This window comes from Lissotriton helveticus, chromosome 2_1 (genome assembly GCF_964261635.1).
Source record: "Lissotriton helveticus chromosome 2_1, aLisHel1.1, whole genome shotgun sequence".
Lineage (NCBI taxonomy): Eukaryota > Metazoa > Chordata > Amphibia > Caudata > Salamandridae > Lissotriton > Lissotriton helveticus.
The window spans coordinates 1,581,115,026-1,581,140,050 of record NC_136059.1 but is presented as its reverse complement, the minus strand read 5'-3'; the positions used below and the strand labels follow the sequence as shown (position 1 = coordinate 1,581,140,050).

Here is a 25,025-nt window from a genome sequence, read left to right as displayed (position 1 = left end):
GCTTCTAACGGGATTAAACAGGATTTTGCATAGGGCATTGTTTGCTTTGTTGGCAAAAAAAAAAAAAAATTGGGAACCCGCTGTAAAAATGGATGAAATGCTTGGAAGAAATACTGCATTGACATTGCTATACTCTTTCCAATGGAATTTAGGATTTACTAAAGATAAATCATGTTCCAGTAGGATGGCTGATTTACAATATTTCATCTGTGTTTGTATTAGCTATGAATAACTTTGCTACAATGTTGAAATGTCCTGCAAAATCAAAATCAAAAATAAAACAAAACAATTTTTGGTATCTAAATGATGACTACTTGATAGCTAACTTTTACAGTGAAGTGTCTGTCAAGCATTATTCTTCTTGGCACGTTAATGTGTTTAAGCCTTTTTTAATTTTAGATTTCAAATCTGGCTTTCAGGCGTTCCCTCTCCAGTATGAATGTTACAGCAGGTAAACAAATTGGGGCCAGATGTACATAGACGCCCGTTTGCAATTTCCTAATAGCAAATGTTTGCATTTCGCTATTATGAAATCGCAAACAGCTATGTAAAAAAGTGTGTTTTACACTGTTTGAGATTCACAATGGTTTGCAAGGGCCGTGCCTCATTAATATTCATGAGGCACATCGCAATTTATGACTTATTCGGAATGGCCAGCACTCACAGGGTTGGTGGCCTGCTGTAGTCAGCAGATTACCATGTCTGTGACTGCTTTTTAAATAAAGCTATTTTTGATTTTGAAATGCAGACTGTTTTCCTTAAAGGAAAACTGGATGCATTTAAAAAAAGAAAAATGAAAAGTTTCCTTTTCAATTTTTAAGAATAGGCAGTGGTCCTCCACTGCCAGTTCTTAAAAAAATGTTGGCACCCATATTCACAAAGGGGAAGGGGTCCAGAAGCGAATGGGTTACCACCTCCTTCACGGAGTCAGTAAAGTATGAATGTTTTGCGACCGCATTCCCATCGCAAAAAATTCATACATGCCCCTGTGACTCGTTATCAGGAAGGGGCGGCCTTGGCACACCCCTTCCGAATAGCTACTCGCAAACCCAATTTGCGATTCAGTGATAGCTTACCAAATCGGAAATAAGGCTTTGTACATTTAAAAATGCATTTTTCAGGTCGCAAACGACCCAAGTTGGGCTGATTGTGAGCTGAAAAAACTTAGTACATTCGGCCTTCATATTTTATCTTATTTTATTGGAGAACTCGTTTCTAAGAAATAGCTCACGGAGGGAGTGCAATGCCACCTTTGAATGCATCCAGTGCAGGGAACAGGCCTTTCAAATCTTCAAACTGAATAGTTCACTTGTCACATAACTTTTAACGATTTAGACACTAACACGCCAGTCCTCCTTCCTTGTACTAGGCTTCCCCATCACCTGACACTGAAACACCTCAAGCCTTCTCCATAGTGACTGCGTTTACAAAGCCAATTTCCTTTCGAGAGCTTTCAATTCTGACAGCGGTAAATCCAAGCCACGAGCAATTGGTTCTGTTCGCCGGAAGATTTAAGGTTATAATGATTTAGCCCCTTCACTGGAAGTCCTAGGATTTACCTGGTATCAGCCTAAAGCAGAAAATGCAGTTTCAAAATTGCACTAAACGACTTGAAAGTAGAGCTGGTGCCCACCGGCAGCAGAAAAAGGGCCTTTGACTTGCTGTCACTGCCTTACTCATGTGACAGGCAAAGTTCTGATCTATTGCCTTTTTTTTATTGATTTGTATATGGGTATGGATGAGAAGGGCATGCATACCCTGTGCATGTGTTTCACGATGTTTAGCATGTAGCAGATTGCTTGCTATATATTACTTGTACATTTACCCACACTTTGAACCACATTATTGAATCGAGGCAATTCTTTCAGGCTCTCACTTACATAAGGTAACGCTCAAAGAAATAAGTAATCACAACTAATATCGAAATGTGAAGTTGGATTAGGTAAGATCCCTAAGACCCTATTTTCTCCTATAAATCAAGCATGTTGCTATTAAGAAATCTAAATCAGGCCAAAAGACCTCAACTTAGAGAGTCAATGCGAATACCCAACCCCCCACATGGTCCAGGGGGTAACAGTACCCCAACACTGCCTAATTTTACCTTCTTTATCTAAATTTTGAAGACACAGGGACTGAGTCCCCGTGTCTTGAAATGACTGCTGCCACACTTTCCTTATGATGCAGGCAGCCAATCAGAGCACAAGCTCCTGCAGGACTCGCAGGAGCTTATCGCTCTAAAAGTAGTGAGATAGCTGATGGGAAAAGAGGCCCTCTTGCCCAATCCGATTACTCTAATATTTAAAGATGTGTGCTTGCGGGACTCCAGCAAGAGTCCCGCGAGCCCAGTCATCCTGAGTCTTAATGTCTTAAAAACTATGGTATGGATATACACCAATTCACCAAAAGCATGCTTTCTGGGTAAAGATCTAGCTTTCTGACACATTTGGTGTGATTCTATTCAGCCATTTTGGCTGCAGCTCTGTTCGAAAATCCCTATGGGGAAGCTGTGTTTTAGGAACCCTCTTTTTTCTAGGAGTGGGTAGAATTCACAGCGTTTCACTCCACTGAATTCTGCGGTGTTACATAAAAACGGTGTAAAATGTGCATGTCGCACTGCTATGTCTGTAATTTAGCACTAGTAGCATGAGCAGTGCTGAAAAATCAGCACAAGTGGCACCATGAAGTGCACAAAAGGGAACAGCCATTCAAGTTCATTTTGCTACCACTAAAGTAGAACATCTACTCAAGCAGCAGCAAATCTACTTGAGTGCCAGGAGACCCCAAATTTGGCTTGCACTTGCATTTTTAAGCCTCGCAGGAAATAAATTCCACTATTCGGCCATAGGTGAAATTGGTGGCCCCCACTTGACGGATCACAATAAAACTTTCAAGGAAGGAGCTGAGATGGACTAGGAAAGTTTATTGAAGGCTCGCAAAACTAGTCCTAACTATAACTACACAGTTGTGACTAGCACTGTGTAAAAAAAAAAGTATTTATATCTTATATATATGGCTATCACCCCTGCATAGTTACAGTTAGGATTGTGTTTCCATAGGAAGTGCTTTTTTAGGTTTGCTTATATCTTTAGCATCGATTGACAAATCATAATCAAACTTTCCCCCAAAAATGTTTTTTCACCATAGCTCCTAACTGAAAAGTTTCAGGGGGATTTGTCAAGCGGGGACCGAGAAAATGAGGGGTCTCAAAATATGTTTCCCCATTCATTGTTCCATAGGAAATATAGACACAGCCACAACACAATCTGCCAAATGGATTTACAACAAACTGAGGAGAAAGCTCAACGTTGGTCCAGAAATGGTACTTTTTGTGATTTGGTGTAAATCCATCCAGTATTTGTTGAGCAATTAAGGCTTGAAAATGTTGTAGATTTCTCGCTGCAAAGGCTCCACATCCCTGAGAGATCCCCTGCTGAGATCTGATTGGCTGCCTCAACATCAACAACGATGTGGCAGCAGCTATTTTAGGACTCAGTCCTGAGTCCTAAAAAAATACATACAAAAGACATAAGAGGCAGGGTAGGAATTCCCTGACCGCTATGCCTTATGGTGGGTGTCCGAGAGGGGCCCCGCCTGAGCCAAATATTTTTTTAGCAAACCTTTTGCAGAAAATTCGTGGAGGATCCACAAACCCACTGCTTTAAAAAAAACATGTGCTAATGTGCTTGTACATATAAATAGCTCCTGGTGGGCCAGGCATGGGGCGGGGATGCATTTTTTATTTAGTGGGGATGAGTGCTCCCCCAACCCCACCTTAAAAAGTCCCCACGGACCCCAGCCCACTGGGCCCACAAAACTGCTCCTGTAGGGGAGTGGAGGTGGGGGAGCAATACAGGCTCCTGCAGCATAAAGGGAACTGGTTGGGGCCATGGGAGCATTGGCGTTCCCCCATGGCCCACAACATGCTGCTTGGTGGGTGCACCACGTGGGAATTGGGCCCCCAATGATAAATATAACAGGCCCAAGGGATTTGGTCTCTGGGGACACAATAGGCTCTGGGAGGGAGTTGCGCGCCCCCTTCCTCTTTACTATTTTAAATGTCCCTGGGGGATGGGGTCCCCAGAACCTATTTAGGCTCAGGGAGAGGGGACGTGTGGCCCCCTCCCTTTTTTAATGTCATGTGGCCCCAGAGGATAGGGCATAATAAAGCTGGGATAGGGGAGCTGGGTGGCCCCCTTCCCTTTAATATGTTAATGGGCCCCAGGGGATGGAGTCCCCAGGGCCTAATAAGGCATGGGAGTGGGGACGCCCAGCGTGGCAGGGGGGCAAGTTATACTAACTGGTGAATTTTAGTGGATCTGTACATTCAAAACATTACATTGACCCTGAAATTGTCACCTGTGTAAAATGTTACTTTAACCTGTGTTCATTTCAGCGAATATATAAATATAAATATATATATATATATATATATATATATATATATATATATATATATATATATATATTCCATCAGAAAGTTTGCCACGATACGGGAACAACCACAACAGCTGATGGGTACAACACCTTTATTTCTTTAAAACCGGCTATGCAGACTTCGGAAAGCTTAAAATCCGACGGGTTTCGGAGCTGGCAATCGCTCCTTCTTCATGGGATGGCTTCTCTGCTGCGTGCTGGTAAGCTCATAATGGCACCATTATTGCATGAACTTGTTAAATAGTCCCAGTGGACGTCTCAGGTGAGTTTCAGTTCTAGGCATGCTGGTAGTTTTATAGTCCTCAAGCTCAAGTTTCCCCCAATATATGTTTGTGTATGTGTATATATATATGTGTATGGTGTATATATATATATATATATATATATATATATATATATATATATATATATATATATATATATCATGTCTATTTTTTCTATATCATTAATGTGTAAGGGTAATCCAATAGATCTTTTAATCTGCCCCATAAAAAATGACAGTGTTCCTTCCAATAAAATGTGCGTCAATTTGTTTTGAGGACCGTCAGTAATATACCCTCTAGTTTTCACCAGGACTACAGTCAAAGTGCATCACTACCACTATCCACTTCAGTACACAGTTAACAAGGGTCTGGCAGACATCACCATCACACAAATCAGCCCGAAGGACTTTGTGCCTATGAGTGGTTGTACCGGCTGATCCCGTTTTATTTCAATGCCCCTCACATCAATGCCAAAACCTTCATTGTCAGGTAGTACTGGGGTTATAAATGAAAGTTCCCCAAAGCATATTACACTTAGTATCCTTCAGGTGACAGGAGGGTTGTCACATGAATTGATAATCTGCCAAATCTAGGAAGTAATGGTGCTTAGTTTGTTTTTGTGGCCTCTTCTACTTTGTTGTTCATTTTCAATTTTAACTTCAAGTATACATATACACACACACACATACCCACGCACACACACACACACACACATATATATAATTGGTTTATCCTTGGTGCACATATGAAATTATGAATTATAAGTGTATTTAGGTGTTGAGAAAGATAGAGATCCCACTGATGGGACTTTGCCAGCATTTACTGTGATAATATGAATTTGATGTCTGTCTTTTTAATTGTGCACCATTACCGATCGTCGCCTATTTCACTAAATTTTCGGTATAGTGCTTTCAAAATGATTTTTTATTCTCTTTCTACTTTTTTAAAAAACTTTTATATGATGACAAATCCTTTTTTAATTGTAACAGAAAGTGTTTTATTCATTTTTAATGTTAATGTACTCATATTAATAATGGAATGTTCATTTTTTATTTTGCTTTTATGAGTCTTTGCTCGAATAAAGCTAATTTGACTGACTGACTGACATATATATACACACATACATATATGTAGGTAGATGATAGATATGTAGGTACACTCACACATAAAAAGGCATGATGCATTTAGTTTCCGTCAGTTGTGAGTTGTCAGTAAATAATGAGAAGGAAAAATGGCATTCAGTCACAGACACACTGACAATCACCCGAGTTTCACACTATGCCTTCATCTTAACAGTTACAGAACACGATAGGATGTCAGGATGGAAGCTCGCTATTTTTGCTTGAAGCTCTTAACCTGTCGACACATAGTGAATCTTCTTTGGAGCTTTTTCGTGATAAATCTCGGATTGAAGATTCACTTCATATGGCTCTAAAGGAATAAAAACTGCTGCAAACCGAGGTTTGTGAGGCCAAGGCCTACTTTGAATCTGCTCCTCTTCTTCCATTGTCCACCCCAATTATTTTATATTTTATTCCAGACACATTCTATCTGTTCACTTTCAAAAGCCCCTGACCCTTAACACCAATATACCAAGGATTGTGGGTAATAATCACAAAGCTTTCTTTTGCCAACATACATAGCAGCAAACTGGGGATGTAGATACTCCCTAGCTGAACTAATTTCGTCCAAAACAAGAAGCCACCGAGCACTGGAGACAACTTTGAAAACAGCACATGTTGTTGCTGTTAAACTGTATTCGTATGGAATTAACTAACTAATTGCCCCGGTTTTTAGTTTTTCGGAATCCCATTAATCTCCCAGTGTATTTCGTCTTGGAAAAATTTACTTTGGTTTATTTGAACTACATTATAATTTAGGGCTGGGAGAATGTTATCAGCCTAAGAAGCAAGGCTGTCAGATTTCTACTACAGCGTGCATTTTTCCTTAAAATGAGAATCAGCACATTTGAACCCAAAATCGGCACGAAAAATGTAAAATTGTTTATCTTTGACACCTGAACAAAATTACTTGTGATAATAACTAACGGGTGAACAATTAATGCGTGGCAAAGGAAATTGATTTATCCATTACGAGAAGGAATAGGGTTTTATAGAAAAATACTTATTTTTCAACATTCTCAGTCTTATTTGCAAGTAATTTCAGATTCTGAAGTACAGATCATTGTCAACCTCTACAATGTACGGTTCTCGGGGTCAAATACCAATGCTTTTAATATTTAATCCCACTAAATTAACGATGTTTTTTTCAGTTTTGCTGAAACATAATGTCTCGAGTGCAATGAAATGAAGTATGTAGCTCTGTAGGCCTTGAATACCGATAGGCGGAGGGAGGAAGTACCCTTGCTTTGCCAGGTTCCACCACCTGCCATCAGGCTGCCTATTGCTAGGGCCAGGTAAATGCCCCTGAGATGCCCACCCATCAAATGCTGCTACATTAGGGCCATACTTGCCACTAGATTGTAACATTATTTGGCAGTGTGAAAGGCTGGCTATTGCCTGGCAGTTTGGCACACTAACTCTGAGATGGATGCAGCCTATATGTACCCTTCCCTGGGGCTCATGGTGTCCCACATAGGATGCGATGCATGTCCAGAATCCCTGGGCAATTCCTCGGGGAATCTTGGAGCCCATTCCTGCATTGCAGCTAAAGAGGAACCCAGAAGGACAAGGATGTTCAACGGCTCTGAGTTCCAAGTGACTTTGTAGGATCACCATGCAGAAGAAGGACATCGTTATTATGGTCCTGGCATCACTATGCTGATGCTCTCCATATACTAATTTTTGAAGGGTTGGCCCTGATTAAATCTCAGTTCATAAAAAAATTCTAAGCTGGTGTGTAAGCCAATGAGGAGGAAGTCACTGAATCGTATAGGCCTGGGAAGAGTTCGAGGAGTTACTCCGCAAAGTGACTAAAAAACTTTGCAGCGCTACCCAAAGTTCCGCAAGTGGCGGAGTGCATTAGGTCGCGCCGTTTGCACTAATTTTTAGAGCACTGTGTTTGTCCCACGCCGGAAAATCAGTGTGAATGGCACCATATGCAGTACAAGAAGGCGCTGCTTCGGGGAACATCCTTTACGATGCAACTATTACCCCGCACTACCATTACAACGCAGGGATTACAACGAAATTCGTTACAATGACTTTCGCTGGAGGGCGCTGTTGGATAGGGAATAGTTTAATTTTCTATCCAACATCTTCCCTACTATCCACAGGGACTGGAGTTGGAATAGAAAATTAAACTATTCCACTATCCAGCGCCCCCCAACGCAAGTCGTTGTAACGACTTGCGTTGTAATCCCCGCGTTGTAATGGCATGCGGGGTAAAAGCATGTGTTGTACTGACATACAACCGCTGCTTCTTTCTGCTGCTCGAGTAGATGTTCTACTCGAGTGGCAGCTTCATCAAAGCGAACAGAAGGTTTCTCAAAGCGAACGGTCGAGCCATCCGCGATATCCCCCATTGAGAAATCTGTCCGGTAGGTGATCTGGAGTAAGATTTTTCGCATTTGTGCTCTTCAACTTAATGTTGGCGAGGGCAATCTAGGAAAAAACTCTGCTATGCAGAGCGCAGTTTTTCGGAACTCTGCGTGTTGTGCGGAGTGGAACAAATTCCACGAGCGGAGTTGAATTTCATGCTCAGTCCAAAATCGGTATTCAATCAATCAATCAGGGTTTGAGGAGCACACTACTCACCTGTGAGGGGCCAAGGTGCTGGGGAGGGAGGTATTAACTTCTGTCTGTCACTGCAGATTCCTGCCCAACACCTACAGCTATTGGGGCACACTGCACCACTGTGCTCACAGTGCTCGACACAGAAAGCTGCTGCAGGAGATTCAACTACTGATCCTGGATTCGGTATTCCTGTTATTGTGATGGCATGTTATCGTTGCCACAAAATTAGTGTCCTCTGGGCTAGAATTGCTGGAGTGCCAAAGTTTGCACTGGGGTTGTGTTGGGCGTGCAGCAATGTTGCCTGGATTGGCTAATGGCAGAGTAGTATCTGGTCTGATTGGGGTGGAATGGGAGCCTTTGTCTTTAACTTGGTTAATCTGAAACGCTGGTGGTAAGGATAATTCCCACCACAAATCTGCTTCCCCACCCTGGTTTTGGAGTGAGAGCTATAGTTAAGGCAACTGTTGTTACAGTGGGAAGGGAGGAGTCAACTTATTATTCTCCTGCCCAGGCCTCAATGATATCGGTCCATCACTGACGATATGTACGTTTCTGGTTCCTCTCCATCTGCTTTCTTTGACTGGCCATAACATCTCCACTGGATTTTACTTTTTACTTTTTATGACACTAAAACCCTGGAACAGTGTTCTACTTTTTCGTCTCTCAATCTATCTATTGACACCGTTTGCATACCCTCTTTATCAGGAGGATGATGAAGATTGAGACTGTGGTCCTGATTCACAAAGGATATCTTACACTTTCGTGTTAGTTTACGATTGTTTGCTATTCACACAGGGATTTTATGTGGGGAGACTACGCGCTTGAAAATATACTAGTCCTAAATCCCTTTATGAATAGCAAACAATTGTAAACTTACACAAACGTGTAAATGTACCTTTGTGAATTGGGCCCTGCGATAATTTCATGTGCACTATTTCCACTTCTGCTCCTGCTTATTATTTTCTAATTATATATTGTTCTTCTCTTTCTTTTGTGTTGGATTCTTACTAGTTCTAATTTGATTTTTCATTGGACATTATTTTTCATACTTGTCTTTGTTCATTCTTTGTACTTACTATCTCATTAAAATATTGTAAAGTGCCTTGCTGTAAGCACTATATAAATGTCATAAATATAAACCACAAACAACAATACGTAATTGTGGGAGAAAGTGGAATTTATTAAGAATTCCCTCATATGATTTGTGTATTTTTGCGACAGTAAATTCTCCTTATGCCAGTGAATCACTTGCTTTGAGGCCAATAAAATTTTAGTGTTTTGAGAATAATGTGATTAAACTCCGCATGAGCAAGCCGTTATAATTCTACATTAATGGGATCGATTTATAAGCCCCTTGGAGTTGGAATGGGCCAATATTAAAACATGAAACTCGTAAAATTACAGTTCATCTTACCATCATGTGCCCAGGGTGTATAAAACAAGCTGTAGCCCCTGTAGGTCGGACAGACCCCCAAACCTCTAGGGTCCCCAGCCCGTCAGGGTGGGCCCCATTCAACCCAAGTCCAATGGATATCTGTAAGGCTAAGTTCTCCTCTTTACATTCTGCAGGGGGCATCATTTTGTGTCATGCCACTGTATGTGCAATAAACCTTATCACTTGGAAAAACATGTCAACTTCTTGTGACAAATAAAGGTAATTTACCGATGTGAAAATGATCTCTAATGTGTATCACTTTGGGAAGCTGGTAAAACATTGACCCATTAATGTACCTTCTGATAACTTGGCATCAGAATGTAAATAAAGTTTACATGAAATTATACCCAGTTCGCTTTTCAATGACGGTCCTGATGCCCCAAACCTGACAGAAGTTCCTTTTCATATATCCTTTATAAGACTCCCTTATCCTGATCATGCCCTTGCTTAAGGCTGACCTGAATTACACCTTGGTGAAAGTTGCTATTATTAGACAGGCGACCTTTCTTTCCTGGGCTTCCTGTCCCCTTGAGGGGGGTCAACATTTTGCTGGAACACATATTTCATTAGCCACCAGCTGCTGTGAGACAGCAGTAGTATTCAAATGAATGCTAAGTAGAGCACGCCTGCAGCTTTCCATCAATCAAGACAACCAGTGCAGCCGCAAGGTTGCATTATTCCCGGACCCTTTGTGGGTCAACCAATCCAGTGCAGAGCCGTATACAACCACAAAGCTCAAAGACCTACATTGGTTTTGATATCTAGGATACGTGAAACATTAAAGGCATCTGTTGTGGAACAGATGATCTTGTAAGAAAAAAGAACGAAATTGAATTGGAACTTCACAGCAGGATACTAATGCAGTAAAAGAGACAATTACAATGTAAATTGACAAGCGTGGTTATTATTTATATCTTCTGCTTGCATTAGCCAACAGTCTTCACCATGAAGGGGCTTGTGGAATGCAAAGAGACTCGAAGACAACAGAAACTATGAGCTAGATGTGCGAAGCCTTTTTGATGTCGCAAATGGCCCAGTTCCAAAATCGGGCCATTAGCAAACACAAAAAGGCATTTCCAAATGTACAAACACCAAACTGCGATTGAGTAACCTGTTACAGAATCACAATTTGGTTTGGGAATCTGTATTTGGAAGGGGTGTGTTCAGGGCATCCTTTCCAATTACCGATTTGTGTTTGTATGTACAATTGTTTTGCAACCGAAATGCGGTCACAAAATATTCATACTTTACTACCAACTCAAAGTTGATGGTAACCCATTCACAAACGGGAAGGGCTCCCCAATGGACCCCATTCCCTTTGAGAATGGTTGAAAAATATTTTTGAAGAGAAGGCAGTGGTCCAGGAAAAATTAAACTTAAACATTTAATTTTTTTCTTTTTAAGAGCATCCTGTTTTCCTTTGTGAAACACAGACTGTGTTTTTAAAAAAAAACATTGCTTTATTTAAAAGCAATAACAAACATGTTGGTCTGCTGACCCCAGCAGGCCGCCACCATCCCTGTGATGGCAGCGAATCCTTAGTGGGTAACAAATTGCAACCAACCTCATTAATATTCAAGAGTTTGGTCTATTGGCAACCCACTATGAATTGTTAAAGGAAACTTGATGAGTTTCATACATAAGGAATAGAGATTTTCTAATTGCAATTAGCAAAAAATCGCAATTAGGAAAGCAATATAAGTAACCTTTGTACATCTAGCCCTATGTTTGAGTGTATTGCTCATTCTAGTGCAGAGTAAAGGATATCACTACAAATGACATATTGTGCCAAGTTAGTTCTGAATTTAATGAATTTCAGAAGAAATCTAGGGGCCTATTGTACCGCTCCCTGTTTGCCAACCAAGATGTGTAAACCGCACATTTGCATTCCTGCCGGATTTTGCGAATAGGATGCAATTTGTGGTGTGACCTAAGATGACCTGCCCACTGAATATTAATTAGGCAGATCTCTGTTTGTGATGTCCTGTGATAGGCTACAATGGAAAGATGATACACTGAAAGCAACAGCAAAAGTCCATCTTAACGTTCCCTTTTCCAAAGGCAAACCTTTACCTTTAAAAGCAGCCTATGACCCTTAAAGAGACAAATACTGCTTTTGAAAAAATATGTTTCACATTTGGAAAGATACTGTCTGCTCCTCCCAAGGCAACCCCACACGATTCCCAAATTGGAAGCTTTCCAATGAGGCCCACCTTTTTTTTAAAATTCAACACCACCCCACCCTGGGTGTCAGCATCTGGCAATGGTTTCCGACTGTAATAGAAGTCACAAATCATTGCTACAAACCTGTATGGCTCACAATTAAGAGTGCGGAACTCCTTTACTATCACCTCCTAATTGCAATTTGTAAAGAGTTGCAAACACTCTTTTCCAAGTAAGGATATTTTGCAGTCGCAAACCAGGGATTTCACGAATCGCAGGGTTTGTTACCACACGACAGAGCCATACATCAGTCTTGTTGTCATGTTGATGTTAATTCAGTCCAAACTGACAAAGTAGTTCAGATTGATGCTTTAACAAAAAGAGGTTTTGTTCTCCTCACACCAAAGACTTCTTCAAATTGGCCATCAGGAACATATCAAGATAGATCAGGGTGGCAAATCCCAATATTAAATTCAGACACTAGTGATAAGTTCGATGGGAGGCCAAAAAGTAGCTTCATTACCTCATAGCTAATGTCAGCCAAAGGGCCGGCTTTAGGGCAGTGCGACTGGTGCAGCCGGACTGGACGCTGACCTGGAGGGGGGGCATTGACCTGACCGGGAGCAATATGTTTAGCATAACTTGATTCAAAAGCACCAACTGCAGAGTTCCTTGGGCATCCAGCTTCCAGGCAGTAATCTAAACGGCATGATAACTCTTGTGATTAATGTTCCTGATAGAGAGAGAGATCGACGTTGTGTCTAGTGACAATTTTGATTAGCCATGAAGTAGCAGAGAGGGTTAATATGCTGGGGCAAAGAACAGATCTGAATTTGATGTCACTAGCTGAGTGGATCAGTAAAGTCAGCCTTTACGAGCGCTTTAAAACAAATGAAATGTATGTGAGAGAGAGGCTATGGAGCGATGAGGGGCACTTTTGCCGGGTGGTAGTGAGGGAATCTGAGGAGGAGCTCATTGGGGGGAACCAAAAAAGATTGTCACACTGGGTACCACCAGCGCTAAAGCCAGCCATGTTCATCCAGCGGTACTGTAGTTTTTGTACCTCTTTGATTCTTTGGTTCCCTTCATGTTTTGTTACATACAATTGGAAGGCTATTAGGATTCCACTGTAATACCGTAAGTCTTACTGAAGGGCAAGGTTCCCTGTATATCGTGCACCCTGTGGACACACCAACCTGTTGAATTATCCTCCTGAGGGTGTGGGCGCTCCTAGGTCTATCAGGGAACCTCAGGAATCCATGTGGTGTATGGCCTGCATATTTTGTAGACTTGAGCGAAGGCAGGACCAGGGATGATATATATGTGGAGGAAAAATGTAATCCCTGCTAACACCGCTCATTGCCAGGGAGGAGGAGTGGCCCAAATGGGAGTGCCAAGAAATACTCATGCCTGGGGCTACACACACATGCACACATTTGTCACTACGAGTTGCAATTACGGACATCATCTAGATTGCCTTATATGGTCAAATAGAGAGACAGAACATTATGCTGGTAGCACAGCCATGGCCATGGCCCAGCGGCCACCTCAATTAAGTAGAAGAGCTGTCCCTAACAGTGGCAGAGTAGAGATCAGGGCAGCAACTCGCCCTTAGTCTGGATCTAATCCAGGAGAATGGACGGTAAGTGGAAGTGATGCTCCTTACAAATATAGAAGTGAGATTCACTCATAGCGTGCACTTTGCCTCTGTGGCCATTTAAGTATAAACTCCTTTCTGCAATATGGGGTCATGATGCCACCTACCATCAACACAGCACAGATCTTGCGCAATGCAGCTCCCTCACATCCAACATTATCATGACATCAGGCAGGGGCAACGTGCACCCTCTAACCCTATATGATGCAGGGGACCGCCAGTCTCCTATATGTAGAAGGGGTGTCCCCACCAACATGTCAACTCGAAAGTATGGGTATTAGGAGGGGGCCCCCTTACAATCCCTTGCAGTGGGGCCTCCTAAGGTTTCCTTACGCCACTGCAAGCCGTGTGTTTTGAGAGATACCATCAAACATGTACTTCTGTACCTTTATACACATGCTGCTGCACATCTATCACATAGACTGCACGACCATCCTAGGAATCTCTCAGGCCATTCCCGATGCCTTCCAAAACACAATGAGGCAGATTTACAAGGCACTTGCGCCACGTTTACGCCGCCGGTGCATCACGCAACGGTGGTGTAAACATGGCGCATCCCTGCGACCCATTTACAACGTGACGCATGCGTCACGTTGTAAAGCCCTGCGCCACATGTGGGCATTCCGGCGCAGTGTGAGCGTTCCGGGGCAGGTGCGCCTCACAAATGTGCCTGCGTGAAATCTACAAGATTTCATGTAGGCACTTGTGCGACGCTACTACGTCAATTCCTTACGCCTGCTTAAAGCAGGCGTAAGGACTGACGCAGCACGTTAAGTAAAGGTCACACCCGAGCATTGCTGGAGTCACGTCGCGCTTGCGACGTGACTCCAGCGATGCGCCGCCCTTATGTCACGAGATGCATCACGCATCTGCCTACCCTTGCGCCACTGCGCGCCGCATTGTAAATACTGCGCATCCGCCGTGACGCAAGGGTAGTTTTGCGTGACGCATTTGTTCTGGCGCATCCTCCTGATTTGCAGAGATGCGCCAGAATTCATAAATATGCCCCAATATGACTCTGACTCATTCTTCCAATCACAGCCTACGCTACCTCCCATACCCGTTCGCCATTCAGTATGTAACCGATTTGCCCTTTCTTACGCTTTCCTTATCATGCTCCTACATTCTCCCTTTGTTCTGCAACCAGTGCTGGACCGGCTTGTCTGGCACTTATATTTGGCCCAGCTTGAAAGAGCCAGTGTGGGGGACAGTTTGATTTGGAATCCTGACCCAAAAAACTTGCCCACAAACTGGCCTTTTCAAGCTGGCCCATCTGGCAGTGTCAAATGCCCTGTGAGCCAGTCCAACACCATCTGCAGATCTGCAGCATCGCTATAATTTTGTGACATAGCCAGACAAGCCCTAGTTCAGTGATATATTCTTTAATGCTTTTTTTTTTGCTTGCTGTCATGAGTAACACACTCTAATGTTCTAGGAACTGGACCTCTATTAAAAAAATATATATATCTATATCACATGCACTAACAAAAAAATTGACATTTAGTTTTACCTTTATTTATTATTTTGTATCAAGAAGTTTTCTCAATCTTATGTGCCCTAAAAAAAAAACGATGCCTTTATTTTTAGGATTAGAGAACATTGGCCTGGATTTGAGTCAGGTATGAAGAAGTTCATTCACTGTGAGTTTCAAAATAGGTCAATATAAAACAGTGCTCTCGTAAGGCTAAAAAAAGACTGGTTTTGCTGATCATGTGTAAAATGAATTCCAGGCCTAATGAGTCAGACTGACAGATTGTACTTTCAGAAGGAATGTTTATCAGCCTCGGGTGCTTTAAAATTTAAATTCCCTGCTGCGCTTCTCATTTTGAAATGGCAGGTCTTTTCTAGTGTTTACTCCAGAAACCTGCTCTTACTACCAGGCTGCATGAATTATTTTCAAAGGCATGACCCAAAGTACATCAGAGTTTGCTTATTGACACAAGTGGGTTGTGTATCAGCTCAGATCCCGACGGAAAACAGAAGTGAGTCACTGAGAAGTCTGCCTCTGGCAGAGCATAAATGTCTTCGTGTAGTACCTTCCGTGTTAAGTAACTGAATATGACTTTCACTGGAGGCTCCCAAACAACATATTTAAATGAAGCATTCGTAAGAGAGAGAAATACCATGGTAGAGAACGAGAGGATGGTGCGCCCCGAAGCGTAAAGAAACAGAAGGCAGTGCTGTTGAGTATACATTTAATAAATATACCTGACAATTAATTAATTGGATACTATATCAAATGAGGTTGAAAGATATACCTTATTCTTCTATAAAGTGACTGAGTTGGAAAGATGGATCTCATCTGATCTTTACACATACCTTATCCCGGATACCTTGTCGCATGGATTCTCGCTCGGCCTCCATCTTGGCATATTTTGCTTTCCTTTCCTCCTCTTGCTGTCGGAGGGCTTCCTGCTGCTCTTCCATCTTCTTCTGGGCATCGGGATCTTTCTCTTCATCTCCTCCAAGCATCTTCCCCATATCTTTGGTAGCACCTAAATCAAAGAAGAAATCATTAACAAAAGACAATCTAATTCTGACTGTGATGCTGTCCACCATTAAATCTCACTTGCTCTCATGTCCTACTAATGATTGGTTCTACTGTGTGTTTGGTGAGGTCGGAGAAGAGACAGGAAATCGATTCTTAATTCAATTAACATGGAGCTGGAAAAATTGCCAATGTACTTGTTCCTGAAATAATAGATTGATCATCTTGCCAAGAATTCATCGACTAGTTTATTTTCAAATGCATGTCGATGAAGCCTCGTTATTGGTATAGATCTGAAAAGATCTGTGTGAAAGGTATTCCGTCAAATATCTGTTCAATGTGTTCGATGTGCCAATTTTTCACTCAAGTAATCCTTTCAAAATTTAGACTCCTGAGGTTTTATCTTGAGCATTCACATATTACCAGTGGGTGGAATTTTTGTGAGCTGTTGAGGTCAATTGCATTTTCTAAATAAATATTCTGTGCCATGTTCATTGGTCAGATCTGAGGACCATATTAAGCTGTATCTTATGATCACTACATTCCGTCATTGCACATATACTATTTTATATTAACTGTTTATTATCAGAATTGAGCTAAAACTGAGTAGATATATCAGTCCTCCAATATGTCAGTTAATCCACAAACATCAAACTGTTGTCAAAATGAATCTCCAGGCAGATGTTCTTCGGAAATCGCTAAAGGGTGTTAGAGCACAGAAAGAGCAGAAGAGGACAGATGTCATGACACTTGAGATTATCAGCCATAAATCATAGCACCATATCAATAAGGGACTACACACTCAATGTGCAAAGTGATTTTGCAGGTGCAAAGCCTGGAATTCGCAAAGAAACATAGGCATTGCAACCTCAAAACCACAAATGTTGATATTTTTAAGGTAATCTGAAAGTTGAATATGTCTTTCCAGCTTGGAAAATTGATTTTGTGACTCTTTCTAAATTGCAAGGAGTAGAGGGTGTGAAAGGGGCACCCCTTCCACATTTTGAGACCCAGTGTGTAGGTATGAACTCTTTGGAACTTTAATTGCAATCATAAGCCACTGGCAAGTTACCAACATATGCCTCGGGATAGTAACCTAGCCACAAAGTGGTAGCTGTCCTTGTGGGGCAGCTTCCTCCATGTGGACAACAGTGGCTGCTTATCGGAGTTCAGTCAGTGGCCCAGGGAACCAGTGCATGTTCTCCCACTGCCATTTAATGCATGCAGTTTTTAAAGCAGCCCATGTGCTTTAAATGGACTGAAACTGCATTAAATAAGCATTGGCAAAACCAATAGGCCTCGCCTATGGGGGAGCTATTGTGTCTGACAATAGAGTGTGGGGTGGATAAGGGGGTGATTTACAAAGTGCGATAAAGTGGTTAGAGCTGGCCGCTTCATATAGGTTATTTCCTTCTGTCTGGAGGTGGAGAAGAAACAGAGACAGGTATGGTGGTAAAGAAACAGGGAGGGGATAAAAAGAAACTGGGAGTTTAGGCGAAAAGAAACACAAAGGAGTGGGAATACGTTAAAAAAAAGTTAGTATTGTCCAAGACCTGAAAATATTTTAAAGTCACCTGAAGCTTACACCTGCCTGGGGCCCTTGCCCAGGAGGTTCCGCAAGTACCACAAGCACAGCCCAAACATATGTCCTGGAGACACCCGACACGCTGTGCGTGTCAAATCGAGCTTGGTCCTCCAGGCACCTGCTAAGCCTAGCTGCTGTGTGGCACTCAAAGAACCTGTGTGAACCAGGGCATGGAAGTAGGTTGGCAAGCAAGGGGTGCGGCTGGAGTTAGGGACTTGAAGTTCCATCACTACTCTTCATACACTACAGTAGGATAGACTGGTGTGGGGAGGGATTTCCTGACAAGCCATTAGGACTGGAGCCGAGTCAGTAGCCTGTCAGGAATTGCCAACCAAGAACTCTCCTCATTTCTCAGTGCTTCCCTTGATGGATGAATGACCCCTCAGAAGGAAGTTGAGTCCAGTGAATGCCTCCTCAGCACACACACAACAGACCATGTTAAATTGATTATGTCCCCTGTCGCTCAACACATGTATGGGTTTATCACAGCAGCTTTCCCATCTGCGACCATAAAGCAGCACATGGTTCATTTAAATCTTAATGCAGCTGAAAGGCACTCAACACCACAAGCAGCCCTTACAAAGCACACGATGCCAAACTGCACCAAAAATCCAAGACTATAAAACATGTGCCCAGACCACGAATTTGAAATTATTCCTACTAGAACACCTTTAATTTAAACTGGACTCAATGGTTATGGAATAGCTAATGAAATCTACAAGAAGAAACAAGACATGCATGAATCCTTGAAGAAAACTAAACATTCTCTCTCCTTTATTCACCTGTAATCTTGATTTTAAAAAAAAAGCCTTGGTAAAGGAAATCAGCCTCCAATTGCAATAGTATCATGGTAAATGACAATAAAGCTGCTGCCTATCAGACAACGCTGCATATAAACGGTCTGATTACAAAAACATGCTATCGGCACTAATAATGTTGTCACCAACTGGGATGCATCACACATGGAAGAAACAAGCTATTACCTTTGACAATTAGGTGTGGGTGACTAAGGGGAGGGAATGTTTTAAAAGGCGCTATGAAGCAGTCAGCGCAGGTCTCCTCCTAGTGCTGTTTCCTTCTGTCAGGAGGGGGTAAAAGAAACAGGGAGGGGGGGCAAGTGAAAGGAGAGCAGAAATAGGGTGTGCAGTGTGAGTGTTAGACAGCAGCAGAGGGACGAGGAGTAATACTACCGATTTTGATTAGGAGATGCTTTCAGCTGGTAAAGTACTTTAGCATGATAGTGCAGGTGCTGCGTGGAGAGCTGTTTCCACCAAGAGGTCGTAGGTTCCCATACACAGCCGCTCATGGTGTCTGTGGTGTGACGCCCCCTACACCCCGTGAGTTCATTCATTTCTATCATTTGCTGTGTTACAAGTTGCACAGAGCCACAGAATCAGCACTACCTCTGAGTTGTCTTACTTCTGCCTTTCACCAGCATCAAGCTTTCAGCACAAACCACTCAGTTATAATTTTCAAACTGTGATATTTTAAAAAAAAGTTTTATTATTAGAAACAAAAGATTAACATCTCTACAAGGAGATGTGATTTAAAGTTATAGCCGAGACTGCCTGAACATTGTATACGGACAGCTTCAGGGCTACAATAAACTGGACTGCTTAGAGGCTACGATAAAGTGCATGTTTTACTGGGTAGAAATGTTTGTAAAAGATATATTTCATATGCCACAACTGGATTTAGGGCCTGATTCTGAGTTTGGCGGTCCATGGGGCCGGGCCGGCTCTAGGCTCACGGAGGCCCTGAGCAGGGAGTGTAGGTAGGGGGCCCGAGGCCGCCAAATCCCTGTCAGGGGCTGCCACGCAAATATGTATCTAAGGATATATATTGGCGTGGCGGCCCCTGGGGTTTGGCGGCCCTGTGCAGGTGCACAGCTTGCACATGCCTTAGGCCGGCCCTGCATGGGGCAACTGACGCACTGGCGGTCTGACCTCCATATTACGATTCGGGTGGTCAGATTGCCATAGGACCACTGCTATCACCAGTGGAACCCCCATCAGCTGGCCGCCTCGCAGCGGTCAGAGGCTCCAATACACTGTCAAGCATAATTGGAGTTTCCTCACCGCCCTCCTTTTTGTTGTTGCAATGAGCCCGCCATAGAAAGTGTGGTGGTGAGGAAACTACGGGGGCACTACAGGGCTCTTTGTTGCCTCTGGGCCAGGGAATGCATGCAGGGTGGCACATGGCATGCCCCCTGTATACATGCACCCCTTTTCCTGCATGGCATGAACTTCACAGTCCATACCGTGCAGTAACAGGCTGCGGTGCTCAAACGGCGGAGCCTTAGAAATGCACCATCAAGGGATCCCTGCCGCAGGACCGCCCGACCTGTATTGCAGTTGTAATATGGCAGTTGTCAGTCAATCGGTTTGGCAGTGTGGCACTCCTGCCACACTGCAAACTTGTAATTAGGCCCTTCGACATTGAAGAAGCTTTCCGGACTGGTCATTGAAAATGTGCTGCTGATGTAATGAAGTGTGTTGATGTAGATGTTAAGGGAGGCAACTCTGGTGATGCTCCCAAGTGGGACAAATATAAGATTGAATGTTTAGTGGTACAATAGTTTTCATTACTGAAGTGATACAAAGAGTCTTAATAGGATGTTGGTAACAAAATTGATTGGTGTAACTCCTAAACTAATTCATGAAAGCCTGACAAGCTTCATATCTGGCAGAAATACGATGCTAAACTTGATGCAGATGTTTAGTCTCGAAAATAACCACAAAAAAAGAGACAAAATACACAAAAACAACACTTTGCCCTTGTCGACAATACATGGAAATGAAATACACACAAGCAACACTTTACCCCTATGTGCAATGAATAGAAATTGCTTTGATAGTTTTGTTAAGAGCATGATATTCTTGCAGAGGAGAAGAACTCCTGTACTCCTGAGACTAAGGGATTCCCTGATCACATTGTGCAGTGGGGCACCAGCATTTTGCATTACACCACTGAATGTGCGAGTAAGGCCATTACGCTGCAGCAAAGTAGGTTGTTTTAGAAAGAGACCAAATGCAAAGTGAAACAAAAGGTAATAATTAGATTGGGCGAAGCCTGTACATCAAGAGGTAGGAAGAATTGTATTTTTGGAGAGAGCGCATTACGATTCAAAGAAAAGAAGAAACGGCAATTCGGGACACTGTACTACTGAAAAGAACAATTTAACGAAGGCAGAAAGGAGAAAAGAGAAGTGCTGAAGAAGAGACATGAGCAGTGTATTAGTTACAAAGTGTCAGTGACATCACAAGCTTTCCTACCTTCTGTTTACTTATGTCAGAAACATAAATGTCAATCTTGAAAGGTGTACTCACAACGGGCCCGATTCACAGAACTAACTTAAGACAAAATCCCAAACTTACTACTTTTGGTATTCACAGAAGACATTTAGTAGTAGTAAAGTTAGGATTTTGTGTTAAGTCTGTGTTAAGTCTGTCCTAAACTTGTCTTTTGTCTGTCTTAAGTCTGTCCTAAGTCTGTCTTGAGATTGTCCTAAGTTTGTCTTAAGTTTGTCTTAAGTTTGTCTTAAGACTGTCTTAAGACTGTCTTAAGTCTGTCTTAAGTCAAACTTAAGACAAAATTCTAACTTTACTACTACTAAATGCCTTTTTTGAATACCAAAAGAAGTAGGACAGACTTAAGACAGACTTAGGACAGACTTTAGACAAACTTAGAACAGACTTAAGACAGACTTAAGACAAACTTAAGACAAACTTAAGAAAAACAAGTCAGACTTAAGACAGACTTAAGACAAACTTAAGACAAACTTAAGACAGACTTAAGACAAACTTAAGACAAACTTAGGACAGACTTAAGACAGACTTAAGACAGACTTAAGACAAAATCCTAACTTTACTACTACTAAATGCCTTCTGTGAAAACCAAAAGTAGTAAGTTTAGGATTTTGTCTTCAGTTAGTTCTGTGAATCGGGCCCAATGTCACAGTCCTATAAAAGTAACAAGGTGGCTTTGACTCTACCTCGCAATCTTCAATCTTAGGTAATGATGGAAAACTGAAGAAATCATCGTTATTAAATAATTGAGAATGATCAAAACATTTGATCTGCTTTATGCTACAGCTCGATTTGGAACTAATGTTGGTGTTACTGTCTGCTTTTGAAGCATCGCCCATTGAATCGTTTAAGCAAGAGATGCACAAGGCCCCCACAAGAAATGTGAGGTCTCTGATTGGCTGCATTATCTCACCACTTTAATTCGCTTTGAAATTTAATTGATGAGCTGAATACTTACCTTTCTGTTTCTGAAGGTGTGTCCCAAATACATCTGGACTCACACAGATACTCAACAATTGACATGACTGGGATTTGTGTATGGATGGCTGAATTTGGACCTCAAGGTTGAAGAGTAGTGAAGCCAAGTACATCACATAATATTGATTATGTTTCTGAAAACATATTTAATTCTTATTAAAAAGAAGGTACCAGATATTTATGATCATATTTTGATACTGAGTGCTACCTCATTTAGAGCAGTGCTGCTGCAGGCAGTAAATGCCAGTGCCGTGGGGTGGGTCCCTGCAAGGCACGTGGAGGGCTCCCATCCAGGCTCAATCTGAAGCAAGAGTGCTGTGCTGAGGGGGCCACCTGGAGCTTGTCCCCCACAATACAGGTGCTATGGTGGCCCGTGTTACGTCCCTGGCTGAGATGTTACCCCATCATTTCGAATTCCACAAAGTTGAAATGGGGAATATTCAATCACACTTCTTTTTCCACATGCAAAACTCTGAATATGCTGTATTAGCAAAACGTATGGCAGATTTTACCTGGCAAAAATAGTGCAATGGAAAAGTGTATCAAAAGAGGGCCAGGGATCTTACCATGAAGAGATGCACAGGCCAAACACAGTGCTTATTTTTTTGCATTTGAGGCTTCTAAGGTTCATTTATATATATAACCTGAAATTAGTTAATGCATGATCTACAGACAGATGCAAGCTTGGTTTATTGTTTCCGACTCATGCTGTCTCCATTTCCTGCACTGACCCGGGGCAATTCTGAGTTATATGTATGAATTTTAGACACCTCGGGCTTATTTACAAGCCCCTTGTGCCGCTGGTGACGCACCGGCAGCACAACCTGCTGCCCAATATTTACAAGGACACGTAAAGCCACCCTGCATGGCTTTTCATGTCCTTGTAAATATGGCCCCTTTACACGCAACATTTTTTGTGAAAGGGGCACTCCAATATTGTTGCTGTGGGTGATCCCACGCAACACCCAATGTCTTCTGCCACATTTTCAGATTTCAAGAAATCGTAAACCTGGAAATGCATCAGAATGCTAAACCTCCCCAGTGGAGGTGTAGGGAGGTGCAACGAGGAGAAATGTTTTTATATCTCCTAGTTTTTTTCCTCTTTCTAGGCATGCTGCATTCCGCAACACACATAGGAAGAGGAAATTACCTCTTCTGATTGTTTTTGTGCAGGAAGGTGTCCCTTCCTGCACAAAAACAATCATTCCTGTGACGCAGGCACCCTAGCGCCCTGGTGCAAGAGTGGCTGCATCGGTGCATTGGAACTAATTGTGCGTCAGTGCAGGGGAGAGCAAAAAGGTTCATCATATCATTGCAGATATGACGCATCCCTTTGTTTTGGAATTAATGCAGTGCGGTACAGCCACATGGCTTGCGGCAACGCACTGGGTTAATTCCTTGAAAACAGTGCCCCTCAAATGCAACAAAACAGGCGCTCAGGTCTGCACTGATCCCGCACAGTTCTTCATGATTTTGCTTCTGTTGTTTTTCCGATTCAGGAGCAAGCTCTTGTTAGGTCCAAATCAAGAATACCATAGCTCTAATAATGATACCCTAAGAGTTGAATGAACGACATTTAAGAGAGCGACATTGAATAATAGTTATTTTTATAGTTCTTCCACTTTATTGGTGCTTGTGGCTTTAATAGGTGGCATTTTATTGTTACCTAATATGTTGGGGGTGGGGTAAACGAGGCACATGGAACCAGCTGAGGTGAGGCAATCTTTATTGACTGCGCACAAGTCTGTCAACCACAGCACACCTGTGAATGGGTAACCATGCCCCCAACCGTCCTCCGTCATCCACAACCCCAATATTCCACATGCCTCACGCTCATAAGCAGGGTAGGCACTAAATTAAATAGACAATGGTGTATACTAATACAACATATTAGCTCTCATTTTGTTCCCTTCAGTGGAAGGAAAGGCTTAGTGGGTCCTACCAGGAAGTGTACATCTGACGGGCAGGTTTCGAGGTAGGCACCCATCCCACTAAACATTCATACATCCAAAAACCTTCTTCAAACATTGAATCATTCTTTCTGTTGCATTTGCTCACCCCAGCAATTACTACACAGGGAGTTACTGCATCAGTAACTGTCATACTTTCAGGAACCATCTGAATGCTCCTTTCTGCTTCCACTTCAGAACACGAGAATTCACACGAGAAAACGAAAAGAAAATGCCTCTAAACGACTATAATCACCACAGAACAAGGAAATGTCCTCAATTCCTCTCCACAAAATTGTCTTTGTGTATTTGCCCTGCGCCAATTTATTAACAAGGAAGACAACATGTCTTTTTAATGCAAATCAGAGAGAAACGAGGTAACCTGTTGTTTAGTAAATTGATCCTCGGGTGTAGGTAGGCTGCACACACATCTGCATGATCCTATATTTAATATTGCACAGCGGTGCCATCACCTAAGCACAACCCTGCTCAAACACATTAAAAGAACTCCAGGCACCAAAAAACAAACAAACCTTGAACTGCTATGACGACCTAGACACCCAATACCGTAGAAAGTAAGATAAGTTGTAAAAAGAACAACAGGCTACAAAATAGAAAATAAACATTGGAAAAACAAGGATCGCCCCTCTAACATTAAAAGAAAAAAAATCTGAAAATCACAGGAACCTGTCTCAAATGGCTGAATTTCACATATTTTGAATCTGAAGGCCACTCTAATATGGGTGACACGAGGAACCCATGGCACGTGGTGTCTCTTGGGCGCATGCATTGCAGCATATGTTTGCATTCACTTTTTGCCAACCTGGGTCCCTATTATGTGTAGAGCGCCCTTCCCCTGTTTGTGCCATGGGGCACCTTCCAAAAGGTGTGTCATACGCTGTTAGAAATTGGGGATTCTGGCTATCAGAGTATACACTCTGTCCAAGCAGAAGCCACAAAAGTAGTCAGGATGAGTCAGATACACAACCTAAATTAACCTATGCTCATCCTCTGGTAGCTTGGCACCGAGTAGTCAGGCTTAACTTAAGGGGCAATGTGTAAAGTATTTG

The 25,025-nt window shown here is 42.4% G+C and overlaps 1 protein-coding gene across 1 annotated transcript in view; it reads right to left on the bottom strand.

Annotated features, from left to right (window-relative positions):
- The window catches only part of CPLX1 (complexin 1), a 500,268-nt gene that overhangs the window by 186,795 nt on the left and 288,448 nt on the right, over nucleotides 1-25,025 (bottom strand). The window contains exon 3 of the mRNA XM_078676551.1: nucleotides 15,967-16,142. Coding sequence (XP_078532677.1) covers nucleotides 15,967-16,142 — 176 coding nt within the window. The remainder of the gene's footprint in view (nucleotides 1-15,966; nucleotides 16,143-25,025) is intronic.